This window comes from Phoenix dactylifera, chromosome 6 (assembly GCF_051530095.1).
Source record: "Phoenix dactylifera cultivar Ajwa chromosome 6, Ajwa_hap1_PhDact_Kaust_v1.1, whole genome shotgun sequence".
Classification (NCBI taxonomy): domain Eukaryota; kingdom Viridiplantae; phylum Streptophyta; class Magnoliopsida; order Arecales; family Arecaceae; genus Phoenix; species Phoenix dactylifera.
Window position 1 is genome coordinate 31,801,257 of NC_143195.1, and position 22,363 is coordinate 31,823,619.

Sequence of the window (22,363 nt, forward strand, 5' to 3'; positions counted from 1 at the left end):
AAAAATAAAAATTTATATATTTTATGGTTCAAACTTAATTATCAAATGCCAAATTGAGCAATTTTAATAGCATGACTATGTTTATTATAATATTTTCATAAAAAAAGAGGCTATAATTGCTATAATCTAATCATTAAAATCTAGTAAATAAAAACTATCCATATTTTGGAATGTATAGGTCATAAGTATAAAGGAGGTTTTTAATTTATGTGCCCTGCGATATAGTTTTCTATACCACTGTTTTTTTTTGTACCAATTTGATGCATAGATTAAAAATCATTGAAATGTATGAATTTTGACCTCGACAATTTTTTGGACTGTAGATCATATTCTACGTTTGAATCTTCAGTTTGGATATTCTATCACTGATTTAAAATCATAAACATATTTTACAATGAGTTCATTCATGTAAAGTGTTTTCTAACTCTAAGTATATCTCTATGTTCCAGTTGATTTAGAATTTCTTAATCCTTAAGTACAAAGAGAGAATGCCCCCTTAGAAGCCATGATCGAACCAGTCCCCCGCTTTTAACGTGCTTCTAGCCCAGCCTATGTGGAATGTGGAATAACGGGCTAACTTATTGAAGACCTTAAAGCTGTATTTTGATGATAAAAGTATAAGACCATACAGCCATTAGTTGTTAGCTCAGCCAGTTAGCACCTCTCAATTAAGAAACTTTTCGTACTTTGTACAAGAGATCTAGAGTTCAAAATCTTAGTGATCTGATGCTATCCTATATTGCCCAAAAACAATAAAAAAAATTATCATTAGAACTGTGCACCGGTATTTGCATGATGATGATATTGTAATATTTGCAGTTGATGGGCTTTCATTATCTTGGAACCCTAGAGTGACAGGCTAGTTTGGAAGCTGTGCTGGAATCAGACTGACCAGCATCATCAAGGTTAAGGGAGAATGGCACAGTCCATAGTACTTGAAACAGTACATGGAAGATCATTAAACATTTTATAATAGAATTTGTTAACTTTGTATTTTCCCATAATGTATTAGAGAGGCAGGCATCTTATCTGGCAGATCAAATGGCAACCAAGGCGAACTAGTTGATGAGATGTGCACTTGAGTCGCAGACTACCATCTTAGTTGAGAAGCATTGGCCCTTATTATGGGCTCACCTTCATCAAAACGATACACGTTAGGGATCAGAACATACCTATACAACATTAGAAAGATAACCGAGACGAGGTTGCATCAAATATGAACTTGAAGTGACCGTGGCCTTACTGGTAGACTAAATTTCCCAAGGCATGGACCAAACTCAGCTGAGCACACCCCGCCATGAACGGGTCACGCTGGCTTGGACATTTGCTTGATAAAATTATAGATGAATACAATCATACATTTTAATTAGCCCAGGCCCGGCAAAGGTAAGCTAGAAAACCACAATGGGGCTGCTTGGGCCTTTTCCTTGGGTCATAGACATCTCAAATACTTATAGGTCATAGCAGAGTTCAGCTTCCACGAAAATCTCATCCGTCTATCTGCAGAGAGAGTGACGTGAACATAGTCCCAAAAAGAAAAATGGAAACTTACGCTATAATTGAATGTATGCGATCTTAAGATTGATGCTGGCCATGTCTATATGCATCGCTCACATATTCCTTTAGCAATGCTAGATAAAGTAGAGTGCAATTTTAACCATCCAAACATCAACAATTTAGCACATCATATATTGTTCCAGAGACAGGTGAAGAACTGAGTTTGCCTCATCATCCACAAACCTTATGATATGGAAGGATTATTGACATCACTGATGGTCTAAAGAGGGAGAACCATTTTCATGGTGTCTTTGACTTTGAAGTGGCAGGAAGCAACTGCACCACCACATTTGGCAAACGGTGAATCAGAATCAAACAGACCGAAGCCTTAAATCTTACCATCTTAAGTTTGAAGAGTTACCTGATAACAGGAAATGAGAGAGGTTATAAATCCACAAGCCCCTGTTACTCGAGGAGTGACCTTCTTTGGCGCCAGTTGAAGCAGTCCGATAGCAACCACTATATCCATGGATGACTTCACCAGAGACAGCAACCTGTCATTTGACTGTTTGAGCTTGTTGCGATACTGCTCATCCTGCAGCCACAATGAAGACATCCATCAAGTAGAACGAAAATATGCAGCACAAACATGCAACAAAATGAGTGAGATGGTAGCCTACTTCATATTTATCAGCTCGCTTCAGCTCCTTCTCTAACTTCTTCAGCGATGCTGATATCCTTGCAAGCTCCGCTAGCTGGAAGCAATATGGATTTACATTATAATTAAGCAACAGATGGCGAAAGATGATCATTACACCTCATGGTGCACCTGGCAATAATATGCATCTAACATGGCCACAAATCAAGCAGGTTATTTATGAACAGATTGGTTTGGCTTGTGACAGGCTCATTCCACCTCATTTGGTTTTAGGAAACAAGCTAAGCTCAAGCCCCACTCTAGGGCTCATTTCATTAACAAGCATATCTTTCTGGGCTATCAAAAATATGCAGAACTTCAATCTTAGCTAAAGAATAGGCTTGTCCAAACTCATTTAGGGCCTGTTTGAATATTCCTATAGGATTGGACTGGAAATCCTGTAGGAATCGGCCCTGTTGGCCCATCCATTTTGCATTTTCTAAGAGTTTGTCCAAACCTAGCCTAGATACTAACCTTTGGGCTGCAGGAAGAGAAAATAGACCTATGATTGGGCGGTTAGTTTTTTCTTGCCACAGAATTTAGGCTGCATGGTATTTGGTTGATACATGGCCATGCCTAAATGGACGGCCGAATCCACGAATCCTACAGAATTTTCGGCCCAATCCTGTAGGAATATCCAAATAGGCTTTTAGTAGAAAAAGAGTTTCAACCAAGCACTGCTTCAGATTGAATACCCCCTTTTTCTTCAATAATGGGGCCTGAGCAGGCTAAAGCTCAGTTCAGCTAGGTCCATCTTCAGCCCCAGTCAACAAGCAAGAGCATGCAGCTTATAAGGAGAAGGTAGCAACAACAAAAACACAAACCTCAATTAAAGTAGTGCAAGCTGAGGAACCCATCCAACAGAAAAGGGATATCTTGCTAATTAGCTCAGTGCGTTCCTTGTTCTACAGAAGCAATTCCAACAATTATAAGCAAATCACATCCTCAAAAGAGGAAAGATTAGTAAGGTTATAAGAAAATTCAGAAAGAACTCATAAACCAACCTTGTAAATCCCTGTTCTACCAGCCCATACAACTTGATCTAGAAATAAGAAAGTCGATAGCAATGCATTTTTGGACTGCATAAACCAAACATCAAAATGGGCAAAACAATGGCACTAGTGTCAGATAAGGACCTGATAAAGTTTAGGAGGAGCACGTACCTTTCCAAGTAAAATAAGTGGAAGAGGGGACCCCTTGGGAGGGGGGCTTATAAGAGTATGCAGATCATTAACAAACTGCAAGTTCAAGGAGATGGTCACATATAAGGAGCAAAAATATTCAAATTTCTAATTGTTCAAAACTTAAAAACAGACCTTAAAAAGTCTAAAAACTTTTCGTGCCAAGCTAGTTGATTTGTCAACATTTTGTGCAGTGCCAGGCTCTCCCTTGCTGACAAATTTTGATCCATACTGAATAGCCCTACAAATCTTATCTCTGGCTTCAGCTTTGTTCAAATACAAAACCAAGAGAGCAAGCTCCGCTCTTGTTGCATCTAATGTACTCATTTTCTCTATTTTGCCCTGCTTATCAAAATGTGACACTCCTTACATGTTAAAAGAACATAAAAAAGCTATAAAGCAAGACTAACAACACTATTACCAATCAGCATAACGATTAGCAAACAATTAAAAAGCAAAAATAATAGCTAATATATCACAATAAGAATGTCTGAGAAATTGAACTAATAGCAGGTGTAAAGCATTGTTGATGCCACAAAAAGGTGACATTGATTCTGCTCTCTGCTTCCTGACAATCCCTGCTGCAATTAGATATGCTTTGAGGATGGCAGACCTTTTATTTTTAATTGGAAAATTCTGCTGGCATTTCAAGCACAATAAGTTTGATCAAAATAAGTGACAACAAGAACTATAGATAATGCTGCATATGATATCCAAATTCTGAATAATCAAATAGGTTAGGGCATTTGCTAAATCATCAGATATTGTTTGGAACACAAAATGCTTTAATGTATATACCAGAAGCAGCAGAAAGTGATAAAGGTACGACATTAGCATGGGAACGGAATGTCGAAAGTGAAATCTTTAAGAAAAAAAAACACTACTCTGATAAGGCCACTAAGGGTCGTTGATATGAAATACCTCACATTGGAAACCAGGACAATTCTATTCACTTATCAAGAAATGCACTCCCCTTCCTCACAATATTAGAAAAAAAATGGCATACAGGTGAATATATCAAGAACGTGAATGCATTGTACAGCTCTTAAGAAATAATAATTCTACGAAAGAGCCCTAGGAAAAACTACGATATACCATCATTATTGCTTCAATTAAATTTAGCAATAATCCTTTCAAGATTTTAACTTCAACTCATTGTTTCCGTGTTATCATGGAATTAGATGGCACTCCGTCTTGTGTAAACAACCCCAATTTGCATAACCTAACCTGACCAAACTCCATTTTTTTTTCAAATAGTGTACAATTCAGGTTGTGTTAAACTGTATCAGTAGTATTTTTGTCTATGGCAGCATTATATTATATATTTTTCTTGCCAAGTTTAAAAAGTGCAATGACAACTTCTTAATGCATCTCAGTTATAGTGCTGAAGCATTTATGCCAGTCCCTGGATCAGCTAAAAGTGCAGACCTCATAAGCATGATGAATTCATACCAAGCCCTATGTATTTCTCCAATGTGAAAACTTTCACAGCCCATTCTTAGAATGTCTCCATAATTACTTTCACCGCTTGATATAGGTACACGGGAGTATTGCGTCTGGCACAATACCAACAAGTGAACAGTATAGGGTCAGCATGCTTGAGCCCAAACCTCACCAACAGGTCAATCAAGTTGACTTGGATCTTGTCCATCAACCTGCTTATAATGTTAGATGTTCTTGATTCATGGAAGAAACTTGAACGAGATTATAGTTTTATGACGGTATTAAGGTTTTTGTTAAAAAAAAGGATGTTATTGGAGAAAATTACAATATTTAATATGACGTGGGGGAGGGGGGGTGCAGCTGATGTGTTGGCATTGTTGGCAATGAAAGCCCAGAGAGATATTGGAGCCAAACCTCTAATGGAGAAACAAACCCTCATAAGCGAAGTGTTACAGCAATCCAGACCTTGATCCCTCGTAGGGGTGGGCCTCATGGCTAAGTTATTGACTTGCGGGAAAGGATGGAGGAGGACCACTGGCCCATCACGGGTGGGAAGAAGTAGAGGGGAGGAGGAATGATTATAAGATTTAGGCTGATGGGTAGGATGGACGAAATGTGATAAGGAAGTAGGATGCGGTCAGAGAAGAAAAGATGGAACAAAAGAAAATGGGTACAGGCAATAGGAACAGAAGAAATCTACTGGTAGAGGAGGTGGGATGGGAAGGGTTGGTGATTTGATTAGCATCACAGCTTAGGGTTTTTTACTCCAATCTATTGTTTAGAAGTATCTTAAGAGACTGACAGTTGATCTGACACAAATCATGATCATCAATGTGGATTATCAATTTATGCGCCCTATCATAAATTTTAGCACATGAGCACTATTTGCACCAGCCACTTTTAGTACATTCTTGATGCATAACTACTAAGCTCAAAAAACATGACTTTTGTTGTTGGGCATTTTTGGTACTGCAGTTTGGATTTTTGATTCAGATGACCAATTATTTATTTTCATTAACTTTATTGTCAAAGACATAACAAGAAGCAGCCATCATAAAGTAGTCCTTACAACTAAAGGCTATACGAACTCAAAAAAATTGAGAGAAGTTTTTTTCATCAGCTTATTAGTATGATTATGAGCATTTCTTGGTAATGATTTAATGACAAAAAAAGCATGGCAACCACATATCTAAAATAACACTATTTAAGTTAGGGATCATGACAACATGTTCCATCACAACCCATAAGTTAGCTTTGGGAGAAATCAATAATAACCATGAAAATCTATAATTAAAGCATGGATATAACTATCATCATCGCTGTAACAGATTTGAATTAACTCTAAGAAAAACAAGATGGATATCCTATTTTTCAGGTTCCAAAAACAAGAAAATACCATGCACCAATCTGACACAAATTGATTGGTAGGAACCAGTGTAGAATGTTTTTTTTAAAAAAATGGTAAAAAAGCCTTGTCACACCTTCTGTAGAATCAAAAATATTTCTTTTTTAATTTAATTGGATTACCTCATAATTAAATTTTCCTTTTGTCCATTAATACAGTCTTGTGGTGAACAATGACACTGATAGCTTTGTTCCAGACAAGGCATATGCATCAATAATGTAAGTTGAAAAGGGCATCAGGGGCAATATTGAAGCTAAACAACCAAGATTTACATAGTTCTGCTAAAACAAGTTCTTTACTCCTGATTAGGTGAATTTCCACAGCTATTATCACAATGGAACTCCTCATTAGGTGAATTTCCACAGCTATTATCACAATAGAATTGGACGTTCAACACATCACAAAGAGCCAAGAGCATATATAGGGCAAAAAAGAAATTTGTGATACTCGTGTTCTGTTGAAAAGAGATGACAAAGAGGAAAGTAGAAAACTAAAGAGTGGTAATATGATAATAAAGCTGGGTAGAATGTGCTATCACCTATTTATAAATAGGATAAAGAACTGCAGCAGTGATGATATTAAGGTGTGCCAGCAAAAGGAGAAATTATTATGTGCAACTATCGGAAGAAATATCCCAGACAAATTTTGGTCAAATGAGGACTTCTGAAAGTCATGTTAACTCTTCCAACCATGGGGCAAGCATGACTTGTTAAGTTGTATGAACAAAGGTTGTATCCCAATACTAAGGTTATGAAACATGCGCTAATTAGAAAAGAAAAAACCATGTAAATCCACTTGTTGCAAACCAGAATCACTATTAGGTGTTGCTTTTGTCCATAAGAATGTGACGTGCTGCTGCTTTTAGACCCTTGGACATCTATGTTTAGTTTTCAATAATTTAAATATGTCCATCATCTGACAGGAAAAAAATAATACACATCTCATTCTCAACTTGAGCCCATCAGCCTTATGTCAAAGTCTACACAAAAACTACAATAGATTGTTTTAAAGAAGAAATAGTTAGATGGCACAGACCATGACACAGACCATGAAGCATAATCAACACTACGACCAGGTGAAACTTTAACCAGAATTATGTTGTAATGAATCTTTAACCACTCTCTGAAGATTATCCACACAAAGAGAATCACACCATGTGCTGGTGCAGCGGCAGTTAGTAATTCAATATTATGTCATCAAATGATTTATAGTGAAGCACCATAGTTGACCAGATATAGATGAGGCAAGAAGAATAAATTAAAGACATTCTGGCATCAAATAGGCAGTGGCAAATGTTCCACATTCTCATGATTACATCTCCATAACATTTGGTTGAAACATCAACACCACAATTATTGATAAAATATCCTTAAAACCCTAGATAGCATGAGATAATGCAATCGACAGAGATTTGCACATTTGAGTTTTTCACATTATGGTACTCATTAGATGTCCGACATGCCATACAGAAATTGCAAGTCAGGGAATCAAATTTGCACAGAGATAACTGGGGGTAATACATTCACCTTTGGGAGCTGAAATATCCAACTTTGTTATAGGGGATACAAGCACAAATTCACATCCACACACAGAAACAAAAATGCAGATGCATAACTTTTACACACTTGTTCTTATTTCCTATATCCTGTCTCCCCCTTTCCTCTTGGATCTCCCCATACCTTGTCAGCTGCCACTTTTCCTTTGGCAGTTAAATGATCGGTCAAGCATATTGGAGCATTACACCACTCACCCAGCCCCCAGAAAGCGTACAAATTTCCAGTAATTAATGTTTATTTCTTGTCAAACAAACTTTCTAATCAAGATGGTCGAGAACCTGTGCCCAATTTCTTTCTTATTTTCATTGGTTAACGCGCAGAGTCAACCGCATATCTCAAATAGACACATACTAGCGTTAAAAACAGGGAGCAAATGCTGTAAGGACAGATCAAACCAGATGAAGCACTCCTGAGTAATCTCAAGGACACATATGGAAATACACCCAAAATTCACATCAACAGCTGCTTCTAATGACTAAAATGATATCTTTCTCAAGCTACACATTTGATTCTTCTAGTTTTTGACGGAGCATACGCACCGTGATGAAAACGACAACTATGGTCCAATTCATTAGGAAAGGAAAAGAAAAAACCCCAAACAATAAAATCAAAACTAGTTTCCATTAAAAAGGAAGAGAAATCATGGTCAGTTTGTTAAGAACGCTTCAACCACCCACGGAATGTGTACCACGAAAGTCAAAACCTATACGCTCTGGATCCAGAAAAAAGAAATCTCCAAGAAAAAATTAATGGCAATAGAGATGAAGAAAACGTTACCTCTTAGAAGGAAGAAGAAGAAAAGAGCTCTATAGGGTTCAATACCTGGTAGAACGGAATACAGCGAAAGAGATGAGAAATGAGAAGAGACGTAGACCTTAGAAGGGGCAGATGAAAAATAAGAAGAGAAGAGAGAGTTATCTACGCCACCTCTTCCTTGGGTGTGATCCGCGAGGTGGGGTGATATTTTTGTTGTGGGGATGGGGTGGGGCCTCTTCGGTTTTCGGAAAAGAGAGAGACGACGGGGTTAGATACTTAGATGGTGGATTGAGGGCGTACTGATCAGAGGGTGGATGGCGGTTCATTTTTTATTCTTAAGATTCGTGCCTCCGTTCCGTTTCTTGAGGGGGGCGGCTTAGCTGTGGGGTCTCGCACAGCAGCTACTGGTAACAGTCATAGTTAACCTTCCGTGTGTCTGACACGTCATTAGATGGGTGCTGATTGCTGTGTAACAGGCAACAGCTGAGCGGCTGGCGGCTGCTCCCCTCGCCTAGTTTTGTAGACGGTGGTTGAGGATAACTCGTTGCTATCCCTGATGAGGATAACTAATACCAGGATAACAATGGATAAGCAGGGATAGCATGAAATGTACTTTTTTTTTTTTTTGAAATTCCCGTTGAACATTATCTAGTGCAAAGGTACAGATCAAATGTGTGATTATTTTTTTTATATAAAGAACACCAGTGTCCTTGATTTTAGAAATATTTTTCCTACTAATGGATTATATTGGTCCTTTGCCTAATTGGCAGGGTTTAAAAACAGGGATAAATGAAATTCTAGGGGATCCTTGGAAACCTTATCCCCTGTTTGACGCTAATGTCTGGGATCAGTGGTTCCTCCCTGTCATTTGGCTAGTTTGGTAGTATGGCTCGAACTCATTCTAGATATCCTGGCTGCACTTCCAATAAGCTTGCTTGCTAAGAAAATTATGATCGAAACCATTCACAAGACAAATATCGAGCAAGATACCAATATACCATTTGCAAACTTATTCAAATCAGAAAACAAACTCAGATATCAAGTACAACAATCTAGCATAGAAGCTCCTATCCTAGCACAAGACTGGCCGCATTCATATACTACTGCATGCCAATAATAGATCTTCATTTAGAGTGTGCAAAAGGATTTTCATGGCTATTTGATGCCTTTCGACTAGCAAAAGGATCACCGCACCAACATGGTAGCATTTTCTCTTTGTATTTACACCTAAACTTCACTTGTAAACTGCCTATTTGCTGAATGGAATAGGATGGCTAATATGTGCAAATATTGTTTACATATTTTGGCCATGGGAGAGTCTAAGTAGGAGTACATAGTTGTTTACAATGCGGGCTCTGGTCGTCTTCTAGTGTTTATCCATCAAATCATAACTCGAGAATAGAAGGCAAGAGGACAAATTAATTGCATCACCACCAAACTGCATATTTTGTTTCCTTCTCCGACCAACAATATTTGCAAGTGCAAGCGTGGATTTATCTCTCGACTGGAGGCTTGCTTCCCTCGAGGGCTGGCCTAGGCTTATAAAGGCCGATTGCTTTGGCCCGCGGACGAGGACAGACGAAGCCCAAACATGGAGACCAAAGCTAACTGGGCTTAGATTTGGAAAGCCAAGGTACCTCACTTTGGAAATTGACTGGCCCGCGGAGCTACCCTACCACGGCCACAAGGTTTTGTGGCTAAGTGGGCCGAGGCCCTCCTGATTGTCCCTGATACCATGGCCCAGGACTGCATTAAGACTAACCGAGAACTTACTCCTCCAATGCCCGTTCTCTCAGGGACCATGGAGACGTTCATCTGCGTTAGCCTGCGTTCTGGGGTTTAGTTATCAAGAATGATTGCAAATTTATAATCTTTAATGGATGCATGGTGAACGTTGGATGAACGGTCCATCAGATTCTCACCTAGTGCGGCGAGTACGGTAGGAATGACCGGGAAACCATTCATTAGTCCTAAAGAGGTGTATTTGTTCAAAAGCAGCTGCTCTTCCCTGCATGAGAGTTCTCTATTAGGTTAGAATAGGAAGGGACCTGGTAGGCATTTGGATAATCCACCAATCTGATAACAACAAGAAGAATCAGTTTGATACTCCAAATATTTATCATCTTGGTAAGAAGTCGACCAAATCCTCTATCATTACAGAGATCATCAAAATCATTCTCAAGATCTTCATAAACTGGGAAATTCTCCAGATGTTCCTCAACTTGGCAAGAAATTGGGCAAATTCTCTGATTACAAGAGACCAAAATGATTCTCCAGAGCTTCATCAACTTGGCAAGAAACTATGTAAATCTTTTATGATTACGTGACTATCATGACAACTTAAGAAATTCTTTCGTCTTGTATCGAAAAGATTTTTCTATTATTTTTTATTTAAGTTTTGAATGTGATATTTTTTTAATATTGATGATACATAGATTCATGTACCGTTATTATAAATACAATGATATACATGCTTAATTTTCACATTGAGATTGAGTCACCAAAAGCCTGTTGTTTTTCAAATTTTTTTCCTCAATCCACTCTTGCATAGATGGGTTCTCTACAACCATCATGTATTGTATACAGTTCCCCAACCAACCCATGGCAGCATCCCTGAGAGCCAAACAAGAGAGCATAGTTTAGCAAATTTCTCACTCATATAAAGGGGGCGACCCCTATACCATTTACTTTTGCCTGGTTTGGCAGGATGTACCTACGTTAGAGTGATATGAAATGCTGTTTTTAACAAAAAAAAAAAAAGGGAAGACAAGTTGGGACCCGGGATCCTCTGCGATATGTATTTTGCACTGTAGAGTGGTGCAGCCCTAATTGGCTATCATGTTATCCGATCATGGAGACAGACGGCTATCAAACAGGATGCGGTGAACAACACACAAAATATATTGTGGCATGCAACAACCACCTTCTTTTATAGTTGTCCCTCTTCGTGGTCAAGTGGCAACTATCCTGGCCTATACCACTCCTTGCGTGCAAAGCACACACCCCAGATTTCGACTTACTTGTCCATTGCACGATAATTCTTCCCCACCTAATTGGTGGACCTAGGCCCAATAAATTCTGGAGGGTATATTTATTTTTACACATCAACTGGGGCCTCTGGTCATGAGACTTTTCCCAAAGAGAGAGCCTTCAAGTTGTTTACATGTAGGAGAAATTTGGTGAGCTTTATCTCTTTTTTCAACTCCCATGTTCCTCGGCTCAGTCTACTTCAAAAATATATTTTATTCCAAGGAACCCAATAATTCTCAAATAATAATACAATCATTCAACAAACTCAAAAAATCAAGTTAAAAACAAGCCTAACACATCAAAAAAAAAAAACCCAACAAACACAATAATCGCAAAGAAGAACCGAAGGAAGAAAAAAAACCGCCTCTGTAGCATCTAGGGTTTTATCCATTTAGTCATTTATCTATGGTCTAGAGATGATCCTGATTGAATAGGATAGAGGGTTAGGATTAATGCTAAATATAAAAGCTACTAAGAGATAGTGGATATGTTTGGTTTGAGCCTTTCAGATTCGATATCAAGTTCAATTTGGAACGAGAAATTCACCAAAATCGAAACCAAACAATTTTTGATTTTTGAAGCCATCATGGAAATCACCTCTCTTTAATTTCAGTTAAACAATTAAAACATAAGGGTATCCATCCCTGCAGAGAGCTGGCCCATAGATGAGGAAGCCCACGAGAAAGAACAAGACGGATAGTACCCAACCTTAACCAATAATGACACCAACTTTGCGGGCGCCACTTTTGTTGATCTCTGAAAAGATGCAAATCAAACGTGGGTAAAGGAAAACCTGAAAGCAGCGGTGATCACATAAGGCCTTCTTCCCAAAAGAACCTGATGCATACTATATAGCAAGCATCTCCTTTCCTTTTCCCCCGTTGCAATGCATTACATAGCTTTCTCTTTTTCTTTTTTTTTTTTGGGTCTCTTGGTCCATGCATATAAGACGATGAAGTGATTGTTTATTATAAGGGAACTGACAAACATACTCCCTATTACAGTTTGATGAACTTTCCTCATGGCTTTCTGTCTCTAAAATCTGCACAGAGAGAGAGAGAGAGAGAGAGAGAGAGAGAGAGAGAGAGAGAGAGAAGGTACCAAGTAAGCAAAAAAATTTATTTCAGGCCTCCATAATAACAGAGTATGAATGGATGTTAATCCAGAATAGATTACATGGAATACATATTTAGTAAAAATATGTGATACTAAAGTTAAAACTAAAGGAAAGCAGATTCTGAAACGAAGTCACTTTCCCACCTCTGATCAATTTCAGAACGAAACATACCATAAACAAGGTTAAAGTAGATATCATGAGATTGACATGCACTAATCCACAGAAGATATGCTGATTTGGTAGCAGCTACAAATTGACAGGTAACCAACAAATTAAATAGCCAGCCAATGCTTACCTTGAAATCTATCCTATACTTAAGATGTCGTAGCATTTCACAAGCTGCAAATACAGTGAAAAAGACTGCCAAACATAAAGAAAGAAATGAACATGCTATTGTTTTTTGGAAGGCAAAAAAAAAAAAAAAAGACGGTGAATTCCCAACACCAAGAATGCAAGCAAGCACTCATATTATGTGGACCCGAAGCCTACCATTGGTTACTTGTGGAATTAGATGAAAACAAACAACTGTAATTTACTTGAAGCAAGGTGGAAACATTCAACAAGAAAGGGTACAGAGAATTCTGGTTTTAAGCATACGGATCCTTTATGTATTCGATAAAGGATGATGGCGACTGATTTGCCAATAGAAGAGCCTGAAAGAGATGTTTTACCTGATAACAATAGTTGTATCTTATCATGACTCCATTAATTTGTACAATGATTGATGAAACTCAACAGGAAGATCGTGAGGATGAAAGAACGAATGGAAGAACATTACTTTATCTATCGCTATTGAGCGACTTGCGGGTTCGCCTGATTTACGTCAGATAAATTGACATCAAATCTTATGAAGAATATTACCTTGGTGCAATGCGCAACATGAGGCAACTCGAAACAATAAGATATTGGACATTAACATAACAGTGAAGGCATTATTCTGAAACAACAAAACATATGAATGAAGGTTTGGTGGTAGCATTCTGTCACTAACTTACTATGTTTTTTGTGTGTCAATGAGAAGAATCCATGGAAGGCTCTAAGATATCAGTACTATGCAAATTTTGGAAGAAAGGAGCATCACATAACAAGAATTTCTTGACGCCAACAGTGCTGACTTCCATTTATAGGGTTTCTAATGAATGATATGAGAAATTAACTCTAAAAATACCACAAAATACTCTCCAAAGGTCCAAGTAAAATTGAAGACCTGGCCACAGGTTATATTAGAACAATTCAAGACAAGAAAAGCACTATAAGCTCAAAACACATCTAAGATCAAAGAAACAGATCATACTAGGTCTTAGCATAGAAACAACTGGATCTGAGTTAGAAAAGCTAAGCTTAAGGTAATAATGTATATATTACATCTCGAGTTAAAGAGCAAGCATTACAATTTTTAGTTCCCAGCTTCAGCACTCTGTTTCATAGAGACAGTGAAACAGGAGGATAGAAGCAGAACATTGCACCAAGGGGAAAAGCAGTACAATCTATTTCCTACTGAACAAGCTCCTCAATTTCCCTCTCTGTAATCGCTCAAGCAGCTTTTTTGCACCAGCCACATCCATTCCGTTGAGCTTCTTAAGGTACCCAACAGCACCATAAGAAATCATCAACTTCTTGCATCTCTTACTCGATGATAGAGATAACAGGCAAGATATAGCGTACTTCCTCGCCGTGTTTTGAGGGCTGGGATCAAGCAACTGAACCAGGCTCGGCACGCTCTTCTCATCCTTCTTGACCTCCCTGCTGTTCTGAGGGCAGCTTATCAAGCTCGCAATGGCCTGGGCTGCCACCTCCCTTGCGCTGTTCGACTTTGTCTCGAGCATCCTGACAAGCAAAGGCGCACAACCAAATTCTCCAATCAATTTCTTCATCTCAGACGAACTGGATATCCTGCAAATGGTTGATGCTGCCGCCTGTTTCGCGCCTAAAGATCCATCCTTCAGCACGTGTACCAGTCGAGGAAGGAGGCCAAGCGACAGGAGAGCATCAGCCGAGATCAAGCTTACGAGATTCCTCAGTGCGCCGGCGGCAGACTCCTGCGGCAATGGCCCGTCGAGGTAGGCCAAGAGGCTCCGCGGCCCTCCCTCCAAAATGACCGACCTCCTCAAACTCTCATTGCTGGCTGTCAGATTCTGTAAGCACTGGGCGGCGTACTCTTTGGTGCCCAAGACAATTCCACGGTCCAGGAGATCGATCATGACTCTGATAATCCCCCCCTCAGCCAATGTCTGCCTCACTTCGGGCACGGCGGTGAGATTCTTCAAAGCGCCCGCAGCTGCCGACTGGCAAATGGAGTCTCCTGTCTGGCAGATCTCGATCAGTGGGCGAACGCCGCCGTGACCGACGATCGAGCGGGCGGTGTCAGCGGACATGGACAGCCTCTGGAGCGACACCACGGCCTTCTCTCGGCCCACCGGGCTCCCGGACTCTGCCATCCTTATCAGCGGCGGGAGCACACCTTCAGATACTAGCAACTTCTCACACCTCCCAGACTCTACGAGCAAACAAATCACCGTTGCTGTCTTCTCTCTGACTTTAGGAGCCGTTGCAGTGAGCAATTGTATAAGGGCAGCTATGTTGCTCCGGTCAAGCACAGAAAGCACGATCTGCTCATCCTCCCTCATCAACTCGAGCAGGCCATCGACCGCGCGGTGCTTGGCCTCGACATGGCTGATCTGCAGGCGGGCGAGCAATTCACACACATTGGACTGTGCTGGGGCCAATGGTTCGTGGCTGCGGGCAGCCACCGGAGGCAGGGCGGCGTCACCAAGAACGCCCGTCTTGATCATAAGGGAACAGTCACGTAAGGCGAGGTCAAGCTTGCCAGAGAGCGCATCGAGGTCGCTCTGCATTTGGAGCTTGCCAATGCAGGGCTGCTCCGACGAGCGGTTGGCGAGTTCGAGGGCATCTGCGAGGGCATTTGTCACTGACTGGAGGAGTTCTGTACAGAGCGCGTTCTTGGCGAAGCAGTGGTGGCTGGAGAGGTCGGAAAGGCACGGAGGGACGCGCTCCAGCTTGGAAACAATGGCCTTCCAGCGCCCGGGGAAGCCTGTGGCGGCCCGGGACTTGTCAAGGGCGGTAGGGACGAGCTGCCGGGCTCGGGACAGCCAGTGGTTGGCAGAGTCAGTGTCGACGATGGGCTCGGAGTCTTCAGCCATTGGTTGCGAGCAGTGGCTGTGATCTGAAACACAATTGGGCAATGAGAGAGAGAGAGAGAGAGAGAGAGAGAGAGAGAGAGAGCGAGAGAGAGAGCCTTCAGGAAGAGGGGCGGGAGGAGGGGGAGCTAGGAATCGTTTTTCCGGGAGAAAGGTAGTTGGTGAGCATGGTGGATTAAGCAGCAGGGTACAAAGGCTAATATAATAACAAACGTGGGGAAGAATCACAGGGTTCAACCATGTTTCGGGGAATATTTTCTTTCGATTTTGGCGACAACAAGGTTAGACCAACCAAATCGACAAGTACCGTGAAGCCAGTGGGCCGAGATTGCATGCAATGAGTGGATTTGAAGGCTAAAAAGATATGAGATCTTGGATAAAATATGGACTATGAGAAGAATAAGGTAGGTACTGAAAGGAAGGATCGGTTACTGTAACGGCCATGAAGCAAACGCCTGTTCACTGATCTGATCTAGTAAAAGAGGAAGTTTCGGGCTCTAACCCGCTCCTTTTTTTTTTTAGCTGGTGGGAGCAGAGGCTAGCTACTGAGTACTACTGAATCAACTCTGTTTCAACTCAATATCTCAAGTCTCAACTTATCGAGTCACGTTGGGCTTACTATTTTCCAAAATTTGACACTGCACAGGTTTTAAAGTCGCCGTCTGAGATTAGTTAATATGTGATCTCTCTCTACCATCAATTCACCATCTTTTTGTTTAGCAGTGAACATCATAATACTATAGGTACCCAGTACTCCGGAGAACAAAAATCTATGTCGGACGGACACTATAGAATATCTTATGAGATGGAACTTTTATTTTGCTATAGTCTTTCTAACACAAATCTTACATAAGAAACCCAAAAGTCAAATAAGAATAACATTCTTGATACTAACGAAGTTCGTCAATCTCATAACTTTAAAAAAATAAATGCGAGATGATTAATTACTTAGTGTGTATCATCTAGCCATATATTATGTATTGATAAAAAAAACATATTTTGAAAACTATGTATCGATTTATCTAGAAGTGTGTATTGGATCACTGCTAGGTATGTATCGGATAAGCTTGTAGTATGTACCAGAAAGTCGACGAGTATGTATCATCCGGCATGTAGTTTGTATCGGTGAATATGATATTTTAGAAGTTGTGTATTAATTTGCTTGGAAATACGTATTGGGTTGCTAGATAACTAATTTGCTAAGTTGTGTATTATCCATCGTGTACTGTGTACTGTTGAACACCATGTCCTATAAATTATGTATCGATTTATCTAAATGTGTGTACTAACTTGCCAAATAACTAATTTACTTGGTGTGTATTATTTCACTATGTAGTTTGTACTGCTTTTTTTTTTACTTCTTTTTTTAATCACAAAACTGACGATTCTATTAGTAGAAGAAATATATGACTTTTGGGTTTCTTCTATAAAATGTGCACTAAAGAAAACGTGGCAAAATAGAAAGCTCGTCCTTTTTTTTTTTCCTCCGGTGTCAACCCAATATGATTTTTGTTTGGTGGCAACTTGAATATCATATTGACTTGTAAAGGTGACCGTTAATTAGTCTTCCTAAGGGGTGCAATGGTACTAATAATGTTCCAAAATCATGCTTCTAGTGCTATTTGAAGTTGCAATCCTTATGCTTCAAGAAATAATGCAGCTTCTATATGCATGCTTAAAAAGAATACGAAACTAAGTTATAAATTAGGCAGAACAAAGTATGCCATACTATACCAAACCAGACAGTACAAAGCGCATCATACTGTACCAGTCAGAGTGACAAAACGCATCATGCCTATTAATACTCGGTACGTTGAACCAACCTCTCCGTATTGGACGTACTGACATAGTAACAAAATGGCACCGATATACGATTTGGTACCGAGACAACGGACCTTGAAGCGAGCTTTTGTCACTCTAATAGATCCAGCAATTTTGAAATTACAATCCGGTTGGACTTGAAATACTCCATGTATGGAGTTGAATGACAACCACAGCTATTTCCAGCACGTCTATTATGAACGATGACGATGGATCCACAAACCACCTCTAGGTAGTTGGTTGAAATACTTGCGCTAAAATGGTAGAGACTAGATTTGGCTCTGTATCTCAACACCTATAAAATACAGCGAGACAACATACATCATAGGAAAATTATGTAACAAATGGAGATCTAGCCAAGGATATAACCAGATCGTCTTTCTAAGAAAAAGGATGGACTACAGATTATGAAGGAAAACTCCTACAAAACATCCATAAAACATCTTCACATAAGAATCGATGCAAACCTGCATGGTCGAAATGAACCTTGCATCGAACCTCTCGTGCTTATAACTCTAGGGGAAAGAGGGCAGCTATATTATTTGTGAAAAGCATCTAACTGTGGCTCATTTAAAGAAAAGCACCTAGTTACCAACTGTTGAGGGAAATACAGGTCACCCCAAAATACCTGATCGAAAGTACCCGACCCCAAACGCCCGACCTCGGACAACCGACCTGGCGCCTGACCTCGGACGACCTGGCGCTAGACCAGGCGCCCAACTCTGGACTCTCAACCTCGGAACGCCCGATCCGGAAGGCATCCGATCCCTAGAAGTCAGACCTCACCAGCTGCCCGCTACTGTCACATCCTCCTACGGCCCAGTTCGAAACCACGCCTTAGGCGGTTTACGCAACAATTAATGCGTATGGTCTCTGCAGACCTCCGGCTTACTCAACAATTAATGCGCATGGTCTCTACAAACCTCCGGCTTACTCAACAATTAATGCGCATTGCTCCCGCTGTCTGCGGATCTCCAATCCTCCACGGTAAGTCAGCTCGGCCGCGTTTAGTCAGCCGCGACAACTCCCTGACCCCGACCTCACCCTCTGCGGCAAAGCATTAATTCACATGATCATGTACTAATCCTTGCGACGTACTCAACCATACGGCAACCTGGTCCCGTCACATCACAGGTAACCCAGCACCCCACTATAAAAGAGGAACCATGAAGTGGGGGGAGACTGAAACTCTGGAGAAATTGTTCCTGCTTATATTCTCCCTTAAGCATCGGAGGGCCGGCGCCGGAAACTCCCGGCCACCGGCTTCCTCTTGCAGGTCTCCCGGAGGATGCCGCCCGCCGACGGACCGCCGCCACCCGCAGCCCATCGATCCTCATCGGAGCTCCTCCTTCTCAGCCGACGGCCGCCTCCGGGTCCAGTTTCCAGCAACACCAACAATACCTGGTTAGCATATATGTAGTTCTGCCGTTAATTACAACCAGTAAGTGTAAGAACTGAACTGTTGAAGAATAAGCGTGCTATACATTCCACAGGCGGTACTCCCTGGCATTCTTCTATACAAGATTCAAGTAACAACTCACAATTTCCCTTTATAATATTCAATTCCTCCAAGGTTTTACAGCATAACTTAAAAACTATACACTAATAGGGGTTGAAGTGAAAGCACATTAAATGACAAATCTCAATTTCAGCGGACCATTTAACAACTACGGTACATATGACTAATTTGTCATGTATATTGCCCAAGATCAGTCGGACCGGTACCAAGATCCACACCGATTGGCACCTGGTTCGGTTCGGTAATGAACCAGTAGGATGTGTCGGTTCACAGACTGACATGCCTTTTTTTTTTTTTTTTTGAGTTCTTAAAAAAATATAATTGGTAATTACTCTTTTCAAATTTTTTCTATGGATTTAAATCTAATTTGATTTTTTTATTTTTTATTTTTTTAATATTTTTTGATGTTTTTATAATCTCGATTTAATCTAGATAATGCATCTTATTGCTTTAAAATGATACAATTCATAAAATAAACAACATAAAATATCCTCAAATCAAATAGTGACGTAAAAATAAAAAAATAATATAATCAATTATATACTTTTAAAGTCCAATATACATAATGTTGGAAAGGCCTTCTCGAGCCTTTCCAATGCCAGCTAATACCTTTAGAAGGCAGTAATAACGCCCAACCTGATTCAAAACCGTCTTGATTTGATGCGAATCAACTGGTTCCGGTAGTTGGACTGAATATTTATAAAACAACGCCAGCAAGATTCAAACTGAAAACCTCCACCCAAGTGAAGGAGGGGGACATCCACTGGGATATAGCCCAATTTGCTCCTTGCTCCAATCATAAAACCTTGATGTTATCTGACTTGCATACACAACTTGTGTCCGATACTTTGAATGATCTTTTTTTCTTCTTGAAGTTAAAATATCTCTGATACTCTAGAAACGAAATGCTACAGTATTGCATTGGAGATAACCATGAGTGCGAGAGTTTCAGAGGAGATAACCTCACGATAAGCTTAACCCGTCAACTCACCGAGTGTAAATTCTAAAAACAAGAGATAAAATAGTTCAACTCGGACCTACAAAAAGATGAGTCAAGTGGACCTGAGCAGGGCTCGTGTTTGGGAAAAGGAGACCTGGAGAAGGACAAGGGCCTGCCTTCTAAAGCGCACTCCTGGGACCATCCGATGTCTCGAGAACGCCCTTTAAACCCATTCCCAGGCCTCAGCCTTAACCTTTTCCACGGCCGATACCTTACTCCGTCCGGGACCAGTTTACGGTAATACCCTCGTACCGTTTCCAAGTTTTCAAAATAGCTCCACAGGTTCGAGGTCTATTCAGTCATTTACCATCCCAGAGCCCCTCCCGGCGGACGATTCCGCGCGGGGAAACCAACGGGACGGAAGAATCCGGTTCAGACTCCGTGGACCGGGTCGAACCTGTCCCGGTTCGGCCCAAAAAATCAAATCAAGTCATGCCAAACTAGAACAAAGATCCTCGCAGAAACCAAAAAGAGAGAGACTTGGCTCCCAAGGGAGAAGTAGAGGAGACAGAGAGGAGTGTAATCTCCGTATATTCTTCCCAAAATATCCCCAGCCGGAACAAAAGAGAGAGGAAAATTAGTTCAAAGTTTCCAGAAATACCTCGAGGGATCTCTTTGCTTGGGCGACAAGCGTGGCGGCCAAAGGATGTAGCTTTAACGGGAGCAGCAGCTGGTGCGATGGGCTCCTCCACCTCTTCCTTCTGCTTTAAGAACCAAACAACACCAAAGAAAAGGAGAGCTGAGAACAGTAGTAGTGAGAGTGGGGAAAAGAGAAGACCAAACACTTTCTTCTTCAACTGGAGAAAAAGAAGATGATAGAATGGTCGGTTGCGTCAAACAATGACTTTGCTTTCAAAAGAATCGAAAACGAAAATAAGGAAGGAGAGCGGAGGAGGTTTGAGCCAATATGTATATATAAAGAGAGAGAGAACTGAGAATATACCTAGCGAGCGTTTGAAATGTCGATCTATATTTCTCCGTGGAGTCCGACAGGATCCTCTAATCGCGAGCCGGAGGTGAGAGAAGGGCGCTGGATTTTTGCGCGTGTATTTCTCTAAATTTATTTATAAGCTATTTGAATTGGTACTTGGAGGTGTAACCCGTGTAAGCCGCCGAGGGAGTTCGGGGATCGGACGGCTGAGGTGGGAGGTCTCCAATTTTTACTGAAATCGGACTTTTCTTTGTTTCTGTGGGAAGTTTTGCATTCCCAAGACGTTGACATGTATCGCACCTGGAAACACCCGGCGAGTCACGGGCTTTTGAAATAAGAAAAATCTAGGGGGTAGCATTGTAGCAAGCATGTTGGCTCTGTTAAAAAAAAACAAACAAAAAAAAAGGGGCTAGCCTTGCACGTTAGATGTTCTCTCTTTTAAATGCTGCTAGCCGTGTAACGAAGTAGGATCGTACGTTAGAAGCTACGTAACTTTCATCAGTGAGATTCCTTTGTTACTCTATAATCTAGAGTGGGCTCCATGGAGATCGAAACATTTATTTAAATCTTCCGCGTGAACACGGCATTTCAATTTGGTCCTTTGGTGGGCTTTGATCAGAGTGCCAATTGGTGACATGGTACTTCAAAAGCGAAGAGAGTAGAATGGTTTTAGGTTTTGACGCCAGATATAAGGGTTCATTGCTGCACCTGTGCTCGGCCTCCCACGCGTGCTTGCCCATGCGCTCTGATTGGGCGAAGCCACGCTGGAAGCTAGAAATACTATAAAGGCTTTGGCTAATCCGGAACGAGTGGACTAGATTTGTTTTGTGTACTCAAAACAACTCCCATTTAGGCATAGCCATATCAACCTAGCAAAGTTCGGCAGTAGAATCTTGTAGGAATATATATATATATATATAGATTTTTTTTTCTTTAACCAATAAATCTTCAGGTTGGACGTCCTTAAGCCAGACCTTGGACAAATTCTTAGTCGACTATAGGTTGGGTAAGATTTTATATGGGATATTCTTGCAGAAATATACTAACAAGTTCGGATATTTTGTGGTGCATACTTTGCATGAAGGGAGCTGTACAACTCTCGATAGCCTCTATTTCATCCTATCACAAGGATAGATGATGGTCAAAGATGATATATTGAGTTACGTGTCAAACGCAATACATCATTATGAGAAAGATCATCGGGTGTTTGATAGTCATTTGTCTCTATGATGGGATGTTGTGGCGATTGATT

General features: G+C 40.6%; 2 protein-coding genes across 5 annotated transcripts; both read right to left on the minus strand.

Moving 5' to 3' along the window:
• Positions 1-1,554: 1,554 nt before the first annotated feature.
• On the minus strand, positions 1,555-8,769 carry LOC103711133 (peroxisomal membrane protein 11D-like). Of its 3 annotated transcripts, XM_088723667.2 has the most exons (9): positions 8,707-8,769; positions 8,557-8,601; positions 3,511-3,717; positions 3,358-3,432; positions 3,199-3,273; positions 3,019-3,099; positions 2,178-2,252; positions 1,919-2,092; positions 1,555-1,833 (listed from the first exon to the last, which is right to left on the minus strand). In XM_088723667.2, exons 3-9 carry the CDS (start codon positions 3,700-3,702, stop codon positions 1,798-1,800), a joined length of 708 nt encoding a protein of 235 aa, XP_088579793.1. In that variant the 5' UTR covers positions 3,703-3,717; positions 8,557-8,601; positions 8,707-8,769; the 3' UTR covers positions 1,555-1,797. The 3 variants fall into 3 exon arrangements, with proteins under 3 accessions (XP_088579793.1, XP_008795374.1, XP_008795375.1); XM_008797152.5 differs by lacking the exon at positions 8,557-8,601 and having other exon boundaries at positions 8,602-8,740; XM_008797153.5 differs by lacking the exon at positions 8,707-8,769 and having other exon boundaries at positions 8,557-8,696.
• A 5,213-nt stretch (positions 8,770-13,982) lies between these two features.
• On the minus strand, positions 13,983-21,266 carry LOC103711135 (uncharacterized). Of its 2 annotated transcripts, XM_008797155.5 has the most exons (3): positions 21,124-21,266; positions 20,782-20,881; positions 13,983-15,866 (listed from the first exon to the last, which is right to left on the minus strand). In XM_008797155.5, exon 3 carries the CDS (start codon positions 15,841-15,843, stop codon positions 14,170-14,172), a length of 1,674 nt encoding a protein of 557 aa, XP_008795377.3. In that variant the 5' UTR covers positions 15,844-15,866; positions 20,782-20,881; positions 21,124-21,266; the 3' UTR covers positions 13,983-14,169. The 2 variants fall into 2 exon arrangements, with proteins under 2 accessions (XP_008795377.3, XP_038982566.2); XM_039126638.2 differs by lacking the exon at positions 21,124-21,266 and having other exon boundaries at positions 20,782-21,095.
• Between the last annotated feature and the right edge of the window lie 1,097 nt (positions 21,267-22,363).

Excerpts from the sequence above, each read along its gene's own strand:
- LOC103711135 (XM_008797155.5), bottom strand. The coding sequence starts at position 15,843 with ATGGCTGAAGACTCCGAGCCCATCGTCGACACTGACTCTGCCAACCAC.
- LOC103711133 (XM_088723667.2), bottom strand. The coding sequence starts at position 3,702 with ATGAGTACATTAGATGCAACAAGAGCGGAGCTTGCTCTCTTGGTTTTG. Across the intron at positions 3,274-3,357 it reads CACTTATTTTACTTGGAAAG|TCCAAAAATGCATTGCTATC; the intron begins GTACGTGCTCCT and ends TGGTTTATGCAG. Across the intron at positions 2,093-2,177 it reads AGCGAGCTGATAAATATGAA|GATGAGCAGTATCGCAACAA; the intron begins GTAGGCTACCAT and ends TTGTGGCTGCAG.